Source organism: Sturnira hondurensis, unplaced genomic scaffold (genome assembly GCF_014824575.4).
Source record: "Sturnira hondurensis isolate 20B ecotype Veracruz unplaced genomic scaffold, ASM1482457v3 Scaffold0021143, whole genome shotgun sequence".
NCBI lineage: Eukaryota > Metazoa > Chordata > Mammalia > Chiroptera > Phyllostomidae > Sturnira > Sturnira hondurensis.
In genome coordinates, this window is record NW_028093774.1 from 23,425,246 (window position 1) to 23,439,228 (window position 13,983).

The following is a 13,983-nucleotide window of genomic DNA, read 5'->3' on the forward strand; positions in this document are numbered from 1 at the left end:
TTAAAAGACTGTCAGTTTTAGGCTTAGAAAATAAAAACAGGGTTCTTCTTAGGATTCTTATTTCATGAAAGCTCACTACAGGGCTATCTGGTAATAAAATTCAACTTGTTTTTAGAAAAATGTCCACCAGTTGCTACCCCGATACATAGATGCTCCATATAAAATATAACTTGGCATTTGAAATCTGACTTTTGGAGTGTGTGATGTTTAACAATTGGCTATAGGAGGTGGAGGACTAGGAATAAAAATAACTCTAGCCCTTCCGACTGAATCACCTGAAATTCAGATATTTTTCCCTATACAGGAAAATAAATTAATTTCCACTTAAGACTGAAAAGCCTCCACTTGCCCTCTCGCCGAGGCAATGACCACAAAGGATCACATTGGCTTCTGAGGGAGCCAGCAGCAGGGAGCACAAGTCCTTTGAGAAGACTTTAAATAAATATATGTCTATACAGATAATCATATAACCAGTTTCAGAAGACAAAAGAAAATGCCTGCATCTTAATGGCATACTACAGATTTGCCAGAAAGAGGAAAATGCAGAATATAATGGTACTATCAGGAAAACACACTTTGATTGGTCAATTTAGAAAGGGCACCTCTGTGTAAAGGTTCAGAAAACCATCTGACAAACGTTTTTAAGCAGTGAATCTTGCAGAGTGCGAAGTCTGGAAACGTCAGCACAAGGCACACTGGGCTCTGAATAACCGCCGCAGTTTTAAATTAGAACAAGGCAAGAGAAATAGGTTTGGGGTGGAAATGCAGTAAGATGCTGTACACTAACTACTTCCTTCTTTCCACTGAAGTGCTGTGCGGCGCTGTACGACGTACATCACAGCAGAAAAACAGCTTCTGTCTTCTGTCACCTCATCCAAAAGACCCTTTAAACCCATGCCGCCCAGTGTAGAAGCCACGGGGCCTGTGTGGCTAGTGAGTGCCTGCAATATGGCCAGTGTCACATGCTGACACAGTGATACGTGGGATCTATCAGATGAACTAAAATGTTCTATGAAGATCAACTTCACCTCCACTGTCATTCAGGAGGTCCAGCGATGGCTGCCCCTAAACACTCGGAGGAAACATACAGTGTTCTTTTTCACTTAACAAGGTCAAGTTTTCTGAAGGACTTTAAAAATGGCAACAGTTGACAAATATAAATTGCAGCTCCCACCTAGCCCAGTTGTAAATCTAGGTTATATATTTCCCTGAATACATGCATTAAAAAAATAAAATTTAAGTTATGAGACAACATATGAATTAAGTCAATTTCACAGTTATAAATATTTTAAATTACAGGTAAATGCTATAAATTACAAGAAATAAAATTCAAGTAATAGAAAAAGGAGAGAGAGAAAAATAAAAGACAAAGCTGTGAAAGAGGATATAACAATAAGAACTGCACCATCTGGATAATTTTGTTTGAAAAAATTTTACTTGATTAACTGAACTGCACGTGAATAACTTCAAGAGCTGAGAGCTCTTAAAATAAAAGGCAATCAATCCATTCTTTAAACTCCTGGACGTTCATCTTCTTCTTTGAAAAGCACAAGTATTTTCTTCCCAGGACTGACCCCCACAGAGCTGGCCCCACGTGGAAGGCAGCAGAGGGCCCGGGCGCTCCCCGCACGCGAGCCCGACTGGGGTGCAGACACGGGACCTGGCGGCAGTGTCCACAGGACTGGCTCGCGGATGCTGGCTCCGGGAAACACCCAGGATGAAGCTGTGTCTCTCTTGAGAGTCAGTGCTCGCCTTAAAGAAAGCATCCGCTGTACTGGCATGAAGTACAAACCCAGAACAGAACGGGCAGCGCAGCTCCTGCTGTGCATGGTGATGAGGGAAGGGAAGGGGTTAATCCCAAAGGCAATTTAAATAAGGGTATTTTATTTTTATATATAAATAAATGTTCTGAGAACTCTCAGACTTTAGTGCATTGTTGTAAAAAATTAGTGCAGTTTTTTTTCATTAAAATTTTTAGCGCTCGAGGAATAAGATAATCTGTTCATAGTCTCTTTCACTGTACATTAAACTTTTATACTGCTATATGTCAAACAGAAGGTTTCTACACCGGTCTGTTTTTAAAAATCAAGGTAAATGGATTTTGTGTTCTATGACAAAACATGGCAATTATTTTTGGCAAAGAAATTAGAAAAATATGAGATCATAGCTAGAAATCAAGTTTGTTGATTTAAAGCATAGGCAATGCATAAGAAAAACCTTTTTTAAAGGATGTATTTTAACAGAACTTTATCCTTCATGCAAAATGTTTTCTCGGCAGCTAACTTAGAAAAAATACTCCAGCTTTATTTGGGGACGAAGACAGTAACAGGAGCCAGGGCAAAGGGCAAAGGAGAGGTGCGTAACCAGGCCCATTCTGCGTTCAAGTCTCCCCTTCGTAGGATCGAAATGACACCTGCAAGCATCTTCTGCTCTCTCCCCTCCTTTTCCAATGTCTTGAGATTGAGAGGGAAAAGAAATGCAGTTGTAAAGCCCGGGCTCACACTTCAGCCCCGAGCTCGAGGACCCCAGTTTCAATCACAGTCACGTATTTATCGTCAATCTGGACCAGGAGCACTGTCTTGTCGATGTGGGATCTAGTGCCAGGATCCCTGCTGCAAGGCACCCATCGGTGAATCACCTAATGATCAGAGTGAAAGGAGAAGTTAGAGGCAGAGACCTTGAATACATGCAACAAGCTCCTGTCCTTCACTTAAGATTAGAGGCAGCAGTTCTATCAGGCAATTAATCATGAGGACATACATCGACTAAAACCATGGATACACGTCAGTCAGCCACGCAGAGTCCGCGCCCCGTGAGCCTCGCAGGAGAACTTACGTGGCCTTCCATGCCCTCCTGAGGACTCCAGTCCTTCCAGCCGTTTCTCCCGGCTTTCAACCGGACGCCCTCATCAGGCCACTGCAGCTCTTTTCGTTTGGACAGGTTGATCCCATCCAGAATCTGACTGGGGTCCACGATCTAAATTGTAAATACACTGAGATCATTTCCAATTCATTTTTCTCTTGAAGATGAAAAATTGCATCATCTCCAGCAAAATTTCACAGGACTCTCTGTGTCTCAAGTTCTCCACTGTCTACAATGGAATAAAAAACAATCTCAGGACCCACCTGCCGAATCCCTTCGGCCTGCTACGCAGACCTTCCTGCAACGGACACAGGACAGGGGCGCAGCAGGGGCCAAACGTCGGCACCGAGACACGGCTTGCTTTCGGTTAACCCATGACAGAAGCTTTTGTTTTAACATTCAAAAATGTTCTAGTGCCAGACTAAGTAACATAAGATGCGTTTTCACAAGAGTCCTTTACACAACAAAGAAACGGAAATAAATGTGTAGGATGAACAGTGCAAGCAGCAGCCTGGGCTTACTCACTTGGACTCTGTAAATCACCTCCCCCTTTTTGGCGTGTGAATTATTGGCAGGACTTAAGGTGTTGCCTGGTGGCGCATCGGAGGTACTGCTCTGGCCCCCGTCTGTCCCAAGAAAGCCCACGAGGGTGTGGTGTTTGCAGGCTGGGATGCTTTGGCTGGAGCTGCTGGAGGAAGGCAGGCCGTGCTGCAGGCAGGCCGTGCCGCCCTGGCCGGAGGGCTCCATCTGGTTCACCATGGACAGGCGGGACTGGATGGAGGACGGCAGGTTCCGGAGCGATATCTGACTGGTGGAAGAGCGCCGGCAGGGCACGAACCCCGTGGTGGACATCCGGAGGGAGGAGTGCCGGCTGCTGTGGCAGTAGGAAGACTGGCTGGCGACTGAGGCCCGAGCCGGGGACTGCCTGACCAGGCCCGACGGCACAGAGTGAGAGCTGCGGCTGGTGCCTGGGGAACGGGAGACATAGAGCCCATTCTGAGTGGAATGATTCAAACACGGGTATGTTTTTAACAGATTCTAAGATCTTCTAAGACTAACTATTTCTCAAACTACAGTATTAATATCCTTACAACCTATCCCGATGACAATCTACACTACCTACAGACAGTGATACCACAGCGCAGTTTTCACACACATTCAGGGTCACATATAAACTATCAGAGATACTAAACAGTGGGTTTTTCTGTGTTCTTTGTCACAAGGCTTGGAGAGAAGTTAAATAAATTATATTAATTGTTATTAGCTTTCAAAAAAGGATACTCTGAAAGAAATACTTCAAGTAATATATATATTTATACGTATAAAACAGTTAATATAAATACACAATAATGTCCAGCTGTGAATCAAACAGAATATTCCATTTATATTACTTCCAAGCAGGTAACAGGCCATCCTCTGCACACATGCCACCTGAACCCCACGACTAAGAGGTACTTGCACAATTCTGTTTCACATTACCCAGTGCTGGAGGGTAGGACGTGACGGGCGGGTGGAGTCCTGCTCCGGGCCCCTGGCCCGAGTTTCCTGTGCTTCCCGGGGACACGGTGCTGTGGGGATCACTGGCAGCTGCTGCACTGTTACTGGTGCAGGAGGTTCCACCCCCAGTATCAGAATCTTCGATATTGCCACCACTGTTACACCCAGCTCCACAGCCTTTCCGTAACCTAGGGACGAATACCAGAGCAGGCAGCATTATCCTAAGAGCACTTCAAAATAAGGTATTTTATTCATTTTTAGCTGCCCCGAATGCTTGGTGCTGTTAATATTCACCATGGAAAGTCTCTCTGGTGCCACGAACGCTAGGAACACAGAGTCTGTTGGGCTGCCCTCCCCTCCCCTCACACTCACTGCCCCGACACTCCCCCCCGTCCCCTTTCCTGCACCATAATCAAGAATTGCACATGACACAGTCGTACCACTAAGGTCACAGCTGGGAACAGAATTCTTGCCAGTGTCTACTCAGCACCTCTGAAGTTCGAAACACCCGAAAACCCAATGTATTTAAGCAAAACCCAATAGCATCTGAAGGGAGCTGCTGCAGTGACGCCTCCTCCTTTCATTATTTATTTTTTAACGTGGGAGGGGACCGGCTGTCCCCATCTCCCACGACTGTCTTGGTTTGCGCACTGAAAATCCAGCCCCTGGTTTGGCCCTCAGTCCTGGGCAAACAAGGCAATTTCATGGTAATGCCTCTTTTCTAAAAAACTTCTTTGAATATTACCCTGCTTTGAGTTCTTCCTCCTGTCAGAAGGGGGACTGCTGTTAAAACGCTGAAGCCTTACTCTTGAATACTGAGTATTCCTAGAAGAATTTAACAACATGTATTTGAGTTTATTGCCCTAATCTCAGATCCTGTTTTTCTTAAGCTCTGATTTATGGATCTGAACGACTCTTAAGGAACTGAAAAGAATACTCTGCAGTTTTTTCATCACCTATCACCAAGTCAGGATGTTTGCACACCACACACCATGATCCACTAGACTAAATACAGAGAAAAGATAACGTGCCTTCCTGGAGACACACTACAGATCTGAGACCTCAGTGGTGACTGGGCGGTGGAAACGGCAGCAGTCTCTTTGCGCTGCAAGACCTGAGTTTCAACCTCAGTGGAGTGCTCCCCCTACTGCCAGAACGGGATAAGACAGAAGGAATTGATCTGCACAAGTTTCTCGTGTTTTTCTCTAATTTGTCCTGTTTGCTGACTACACATTCTAACAGCAGCAATAGGCTGCAAATAAAATTAAACAAAGGGGGTTAGTCAAGACTATATTAAATGCTAAAGCAAGGGCTCTTAACCAGAGTTGTACATTAAGTTTCTCTACTAAAAATCTGAAGATAAAAATGCTCAGACTCTACTTCCTAAAGTTCAGATACAATAGATTCACATTGTGCTGTGGAATGTGTATTTTTTCTAAAAACTTTCCAGGTGACAGTAACATACAAGGCCTAGCTTGAGCGTCAGGATGCACCACCGCTGAAACACGCAAACCCATGGCTCACCTGTGCCAGGTTGACACTATGAAGTTTCTGATATTTCCCAAACTGATAGGTCCCCCAAGAATTTCTTTAAGCTGTTCATGGCTGTCGGAGTAGGAAGTTGTCAGCGGTGATACAAAGATTGGGTAGCCAATAGGCTGATCACAAGATGAGTTTATCATGTTTCTCAGAGCTTGCTTTGCATTCTGGATGCTGCCTCTCTCGGGGTTCCGGTTGCGCAGGAACACAAGCTCCTGCTGTTGCCCGGCCCAAAGGCCGCGGACACACTCCTTATTCACCTGAAACCAGAACACACAGGAACCGGGCTAAGGGGCCAGGAATGACATTCATATAAACGCAGGAAGGGGAGGGTACAAACGGTGTTATGACAGTCAACTGTGAAGCGCAGGCAACAGGCAGAAACAGGTCGCGTTCGACCAGGTTAACCTATTTTCCACTGCCATTAGCAGGCTGATAAAAATGAGCACCTAAAGAGAGTTTCTTCTGCTGTGTCCTGGAAAAATAGCAAGCAACATGTAGTCTATTTAGTTTTCCAATTAGTGAAGCACTGAATTTTGTAACAGATATTCTTTATAGAAACTAGAGGTAACAAAGATTTAGAGTTGAAATGTCTGTGACTTTGGGGCTTGATTACATGAAGTTGAGAGAAAAATAACCACTATAAACTATCAAAATACAATTTTAGGGATGAAGCCTATTAAAGCCCTAAGATGTTTACCAAAACAAACAAACAAAATCCAAGGAAATGTTAATGTGAATCATTTACTAATTGCTACTCAGTACAATCTATGGTACAGTTTTGCAACTTAGGAATTGCAGCATATCAGCAATATAGAGAGCTGATGTTGGACATTTGCCCAAATGGCACATAAAATAGATTTTTAAAACTGCCAGAATAGAAATAAGAAAAAATGTGAAGGCTTTATGGCATATTAGAAAACTTCAGAAGACAGACTAAATGACTGACAAAATAATAGAATTAAGTGCTTATAAATAAGAAATGCTAATGCAGTATGCTTATTTTTTTAAGAGTTTCAACTACTTTTAAAAGTTTGGGTAAGATTATACATTGCCATTTTCCCAGATGCCAGTTAATGCCTCGGGAACCTACTTTGATGACCCTGAAGCTGAGGAAGCGCCTGTTGAGCATGATGATCTTGTACTCGTTGGTGCCGTCGTCCATGACGTGCCGCAGCGCGAGCAAGGAGGGGGAGTTGGCAAGCACCGCGCTCCGCCAGGCAGGGTCCCCTTCATGAGCTATCACGAGGTTTTTTTCATGAGATACAATGGCTTCATAGAGCACAGTAGGGTCATCGTACTCATCTGGAGAAGTGAAATGATCCTGTACACAGAAAAAAAAAATTATCTTTTTTAGGAAACAAAGAGAATGACTTCCAGGATGATAAAAACTTCTGTAATTACTAAGTCTGTTACTAGAAAATTTCAGAAGACTTCCGCCAAGATGGAGGCATAGGTGGAAACACTGTGCCTTCTCCCACAACCAAGTTTGAATACAACAAAGGTTTGGAGAACAAAGACACACCCAAAGACCAGAAAACGGAATTATACAGAAGTCTGACAACTACGAACCGTTCAACGGGGACGGTAAGAGGGGCGGAGCCAGCAGCGGAGCTGGGTCGGGCAGGACAGATCCCCTGACCTAGACGCGAAGGCAGCCTGGAACCAGTCGGCATGTGGGGCAGACTGACCGAGGTCGCACATTCGCGCACAGTGAGACGGACCACGCAGGCCCCAGGGGGCGAACCCAGTGGTGGGGGGCTGACAGCGGTGGCACACTCACGTGCAGTGGAACGAAACGCGTGGGCCTGGTGACAGTGGTGGCTGCGGTGCCAGTGGGGGCCAGGGCGGCAGGCGGCAGAGAGAAGCCATTGTCCCTCTTTGACCCCGCCCACACATACAGCATCACAACCCAGCAACTTAGTTGCCCTGCTCTAGTGAACACTTTAGGGCTCCGATCCTGCTCCAGAACAGGCATGAACAGCCCAAAAGATGGCGCAAGAAGAACTCAAAGTCCCAGAGCCAATAATTCTAAGCGACCAAGAGATAGCCAACCTATCAGATGTACAGTTCAAAATACTGGTGATCAGGATGCTCACAGAACTGGTTGATTTTAGTCACAAATTAGAGGAACATATGAAGGCTAAACTAATTGAAATGAAGGGAGATGTCCAGGAAACCAATAGCGATGGAAGGGAAACTGGGACTCAAATCAATGGAATGGACCAGAAGGAAGGACGAAACATCCAACCGGAAAGGAATGAAGAAATGAGAATTCAAAAAAATGAGGAGAGGCTTAGGAACCTCCAGGACATCTTTAAACATTCCAACATCGGATTATAGGGGTACCAGAAGGGGGAAAGAAACAGCCATGAGTGGAAAACTTATTTGAACAAATAATAAAGGAGAATTTCCCCAGTTTGGCAAAGGAAATAGACTTCCAGGAAATCCAGGAAGCTCAGAGAGTCCCAAACAAGTTGGACCCAAGAAGGACCACACCAAGGCACATCAGAATTACATTAGCCAAGACTAAAATGAAGGAGAGAATCCTGGAAGCAGCAAGGGATAAGGGGACAGTCACCTACAAAGGAGTGCCCATCAGACTGTCAGTGGATTTCTCGAAAGAGACCTTATAGGCAAGAAGGGGCTGGAAAGAAGTATTCCAAGTCATGAAATCCAAAGACCTACAGCCAAGACTGCTTTATCCAGCAAAATTTTCATTTAGAATGGAAGGACAGATAAAGTGCTTCTCAGATAAGGTCAAGTTCAAGGAGTTCATCATCACCAAGCCCTTATTATATAAAATGCTAAAGGGACTTATCTAAGAAAAAGAAGATGAAAAAGATGAACAGTGAAAGGACAGCAAACACACAGTTATTAACAACCACACCTAAAACAAAAGCAAAGCAAGAGGACAGCTAGATCAGGAGTGGAACCATAGAAATGAAGAACACATGGAGGGTTAGAAACAGGGGGGTGGGAGGGGGAGAAGAAGGGAGAAGGCACAGAAAATAGCATAGATGGTAGGCAGAAAATGAATAGGGGGGAGGGCGAGAATAGTGGGGGAAATACAGAATCTAAAGAACTTGAGACACATGGTTATAAACTAAGGGGGGGAGAATGGTGGGGGAGGGAGTGTGCGGGTGGAGGGGAATGAAGGGGGGAATAGAACAACTGTAATGGTATAATCAATAAAATATATTTTAAAAAAAGAAAATTTCAAATTAGCATGTTATTATTAGATATGAACTACATGAAAAAATACTCTGAAAATGTTTAAGTCCTTGTATTACCATCTAAACCTAGGAAGTAGCTAAGACTCTTTGAGCTTCCATTTTGATATTTGTGAGTGCCAGTAACATCTGCTTAACCTACTTGGCAAGGTTGCTGTAAGAGTTAGAGGAAACAGTGTCTTGGAGAACTCTTGACGTTACCATTAAACATTATTCACATGCCCCGCGAACACTTTTATTATTCTCATGTAGCCTAACCTCCAGACTTGGGTGTACATCCTTGGGGATGCTGCCTTCCTGCTCCCTCTCACCTCCCCTTCACAGAGAGAACACTCCTCATTAGCTGGCTTACGTACAAATCCATTACTTTACCTGTATATGAAAATTTCTCAGCCTCTTAACTATAAATATGAAGGCAGCCAATGCAACATTTGTGTTTCCTTAATAACACACCATTTCAGAAATTCAGATTTGTGTTACGGTTAGTTGGGTACCTGTCCTGTATCTTCTGTTAATTTACAGGTTTCTGAATGGGAGATACATTTTATACACTCCTCTGTTTCATCCATGCTGCCTGCCACAGAATCTTGCATATGGTAGACAGTTATTAAATACCCATTTATTAAATGAGTGAGTAGTTATGAAGACCAAGAGGGTTTTTTCAGAAAGGGTTCTACCAGCTTGTCTAGAACTAGGACCCTTGCTCTGTCCGCAAAGCTCATGGCTTTGAGCCATATCCCAACTAGAGGAGAGGCAGAATAGAACGGTCTATGAGCATCATTCTAGAGATGTGGCTTTGTGAGAGAAGTGCCTGGTTAATAAGAAACGCAGTCTTAGAGGCCATTTATATAGTTTTAATCTTCCTTAACTGAAAACAGAGAAATACCCTTTAACAGAAAAAAGATATATGGAGATATGAAAAACCAACTTGAGTGAGGAAAACAAAGAAAATGTACAAAATTGGAAATCATATTTGTTTTGGTAAAAGAGGACAGGATTGGACTGAGGAATTTAAAAAAGTAATATAGCAATAATGAGCCATATTTTAAGCTCTCTAGGAACAAAATCATTTTTGAAAGTCAAGTTTGAGGTGTAACTTATATACAACAAATGACAGCCATTCTGAGAGCAGTTACGTGCACTTCGACATCTACGCAGACCCTGTAACCACTGCTACAGTCCAGGTACAGAACATTTGCTTCACCCCCAAAGTTCCTTGCTGCCTTCTGGCATTCAGTGTCTACATTCCAAGCAACCATTGATCTGCTCTGTCTCTACAGGTTAATTTTGCCTGTCTTAAATTTTATCTAAATAAAATCATACAGTGTGTCCTTTAAATGTCTGACTTCTCTTGCTCTGCATAATGTTTGAGATTCATTCATGCTGTGGTACCTAACAGTAGCTCATTTCTTTTCAGTGTTCAGTACCATTCCATCGTGCAGCTACCCCGTCAATTGTGTGTCCGTCCACTGACGGGCATGTGAGTTGTTTTCAGTTTGGGGCTATGTGAATAGAACTGCTGTGCACACCTGGGTTTCAGTCTTTGCATGGACACGCACTTTCGTTCTCTAGGGTAATGTCTAGGAGTGAAAGTGCTGGGTCACATGGCAAGTACGTGCTAACCCTTTCTTTTCATACATAGGCCGATCATTCACTTTTGTAGATGACCAGTTCTGATGTACACATTTATCTTTTCCTGGCTCAAGAGTACCCTCATGGACACTCCAACTCCTGGCTCAAAGCGGTGGTCAATAAACGGCTGTTGCTTACTGCTTTGTAGGTCAATCTCTCCTTTCCTCAAAGGCCTGTGGGAATTACATACTTGTCCAGGCTGTACCTGAATTCTCTCTCACTCTCTCTCTCTCTCTGACCCTCCCCAGCCCTCCATGGCCCCCAGGCGCCCAAGCCCATCTCCTTACCCACCCGTCTGTCACAGTCATAGCTAATGGTGAGAGTGTGCTGCACCAGGTGGGCTGGGCCCGACTCAAGGTAGAGGAGCACTGTCACAGGCAATGATGCCGCAGCCAAAGGCACACAGGAGGAAGTGGACCTGGCGGCCACAGGCAAGAGAACTTCCAGGGGGAGACTAGAGGTGAAGAGCTAGGGCATCGGAGGCTCTGGACCTGGTGCCCCAGCTTCCTCTCAGCCAGACAGAGAGGACGTATCTATAATAATGTTAAGGATTAACCGAAGATGTGTGTCAGGAACTGTCAGATAATCCTGCCATGTAAAATAGATGACTTCTTACACAGCGGGTATTTCATCGGTACCGTTTGAGAGACCTGAGGTCTTAAAAACATTGTAGGGAGCATTTGAAATCTTGCTTCCCAGTATTGCTGTCAGTTTGGCTCGGATAAAATCTCCTAAAACTTCCTTACAGGCTTAGATGTTTCTTAGGACATAACAAGACAGAGGAGAGATACCAAAGAATAACAAAATAAGAAAAAACAAAAACACTGTCATCTGGAGTCTACCTCTTTCTTTTAAATCTACTGAATTTTGTCATGAAACTGTAAAGCTGCTCTGATGATAAACAATTCTGTTTGATCCCAAATATGTATTTTCCCCATCATCCTCCAAAGGGTATTCTATTCTTTCAGAGACCTTCAAGTCATATATCCCGTATTGAAAATGCTCCTAAACAACATGGGACATTAACTTCACCCCAACATTTCAGATCACCTGAAGAGTGGTTCGCCTCTCATTTGGGGAAAAACAGAGTCAACCAGATCTGAGCACAGCAGATGCATTTTAGCGAGTCTTACCACACCGTCTCCACCATCAGACCCAGTAACCACTGTCGGGTGGAGTTATCAGAGCAGCAAGCGCCAGTACGCAAGTCCTTGAACAACGTCACTTCGTTGTAATGTTGACGAGAAAAAAACAAAAAGGCAATTCCTGGCGCGGCCATAGTCTGTGTGGAGTCGGCACACTCTCCCCACATCTGCGTATTTCGGGAGATATACAGATGGCATTTCTTCCCATGTCCCAAAGCTGTGCACGTGAGGTCAACTGGCATGCCCACATGGCCCCAGTCTGAGTGGGTGTGAGTGCTGTGATTTAAAGGCATCCCATCCCAGATAGGTGCCCACCTGACCCCCTGAACTGCAGGGAGAGGCTCTGGGCACCTGAAACCCTGAGCTGGAATGATCGGGCTGGAAAATAACTACCTAACTTGTTTTTATTTATCTGCCTTAAACACATGTATAGTTCAAATTTATTTCAATGTTTAACTTTAGAAGTATTTTGGATCTTTATTTAGAACTTTGGCTGTTTCTGTGGCCAGAAATAGGCCATAGGAACTTAACAGGTGTTTATATGAATTAGCCTACGGGAAAAATTGTTTCATCATATGTTGTTTCATTTAAAGTTGCAGTTTCCAGAACCTACTGACAACATTAAGTGAAGTCTTATTTTACTTAATTTCCAAATATATTTTTTAAATGATACAGCCCTGGCTGGCATAGCTCAGTGGATTGAGCGCAGGGCTGCGAACCAAAGCGTCACTGGTTGGATTCCCAGTCAGGGCACATGCCTGGGTTGGGGGCCAAGTCCCCATTGGGGGCCACATGAGAGACAACCACACATTGATGTTTCTCTCCCTTTCTTCCGCCCTTCCCCTCTTTCTAAAAATAAATAAATAAATAAAACCTATGGGAAAAAAATGATACACAGCACCCTGACTGGTGAAGCTCAGTTGGTTGAGCATCATTCCCCAAAGCAAAAGGTCATCAGTTTGATTCCTGGTTCCGGGCCTAGTCCCCGGTTGGGGTGCATGTGAGAGGCAACTGATTGATGTTTCTCTCATACACCGATGTTTCTCTCTCTTTCTCCCTCCCTTCCCTGCTCTCTAAAACTGAATAAATAAAATCTTTAAAAGAAGAGATTCAGAGCAATATGCATTCTGGGGCCTCATTTTAATTTTTTAACCCTACTGGGATTAAACTAAGATTAATTCTGTCCCAGCCATCTACTTCTCAATAAAATGTGCTGAACGAAACTCACAGCTCAGTAACAACGGCACTTCCAGGCCTCCTGAGATGCTGCTACACGACACCGAGCGGCACCTAACACCCGCTCACGGAAGAGGCGTGACCTATAATCACGCACAGTCAAAGCAAGCGTTGCAGGGCCTGTGCAATTTCTCCTCACGGCTCATGCCCAGATCATACCCTAATATTAATATCCAAATTCACTGTTAGAGACACAGGTTCGGGATTCTAAGATGCTGGCATCTTGCATTGAATCATGTTTCCTTTGTTTCAAATCAGAACATTTCTCAAAAGTTTCCCGAGAAATATAATTTGGAAGTCAAGTGAAGAAGCGCCATTAAGTCACAGCAATGAATCGGCAATCCCGTCTCCTTACCTGGTGAAGTTTAATGGACATCCGGACCCCGGGGACCACCACCTTTCTCAGTAACTCCATGTCGGCAAAGATCCACTCGTCTCGGATTGAAGAAATACGAAAATCGCCCTTGAACAGGGCATGCAATCCATAGAGGAAGGACTCCAAGTTACTGTTAGGATTGAAGACAGAAGTTTACATATTTCGACAAGGGTCTTTCATTACACCGACTCCTACGCCTGGCAGTGCATCACAGTCCCCAGGGAGCACTTTAAAAACACAGACCCAAGAACTAACGTCAGCACCTAAAACCAGGATTACAGGGCATGGGGCCTCTTGACCTGGGACCCTCGACTATGAAACACTGTAACACTGAGTCCATGAAAATGAACAACAGGCAGAGTACACAGGTTTACAAAACTGAGGGGCCCATGGAAAAGATGTAGTAATCAGAAAATTTTAAATATATGCTACTTTTAATTCTAATTCTTTTGGATGAGTATGT

General features: G+C 44.1%; 1 protein-coding gene across 10 annotated transcripts in view; it reads right to left on the reverse strand.

Annotated features, from left to right (window-relative positions):
* Positions 1-1,416: 1,416 nt before the first annotated feature.
* PCNX1 (pecanex 1) overlaps positions 1,417-13,983 on the reverse strand; it is a 129,467-nt gene continuing 116,900 nt past the window's right edge. For 6 of the 10 annotated variants that reach the window (XM_037031518.1, XM_037031515.1, XM_037031516.1 and 3 more), the window contains 7 exons: positions 13,500-13,650; positions 6,992-7,222; positions 5,884-6,158; positions 4,342-4,547; positions 3,388-3,830; positions 2,836-2,976; positions 1,417-2,638 (listed from right to left, as the gene is read on the reverse strand). In XM_037031518.1, coding sequence (XP_036887413.1) covers positions 2,498-2,638; positions 2,836-2,976; positions 3,388-3,830; positions 4,342-4,547; positions 5,884-6,158; positions 6,992-7,222; positions 13,500-13,650 — 1,588 coding nt within the window. In that variant the 3' untranslated portion in view covers positions 1,417-2,497. Of the gene's footprint in view, positions 2,639-2,835; positions 2,977-3,387; positions 3,831-4,317; positions 4,548-5,883; positions 6,159-6,991; positions 7,223-13,499; positions 13,651-13,983 lie in introns of all 10 variants that reach the window. The other 4 variants (XM_037031511.1, XM_037031512.1, XM_037031510.1 and 1 more) reach the window with 1 other exon arrangement.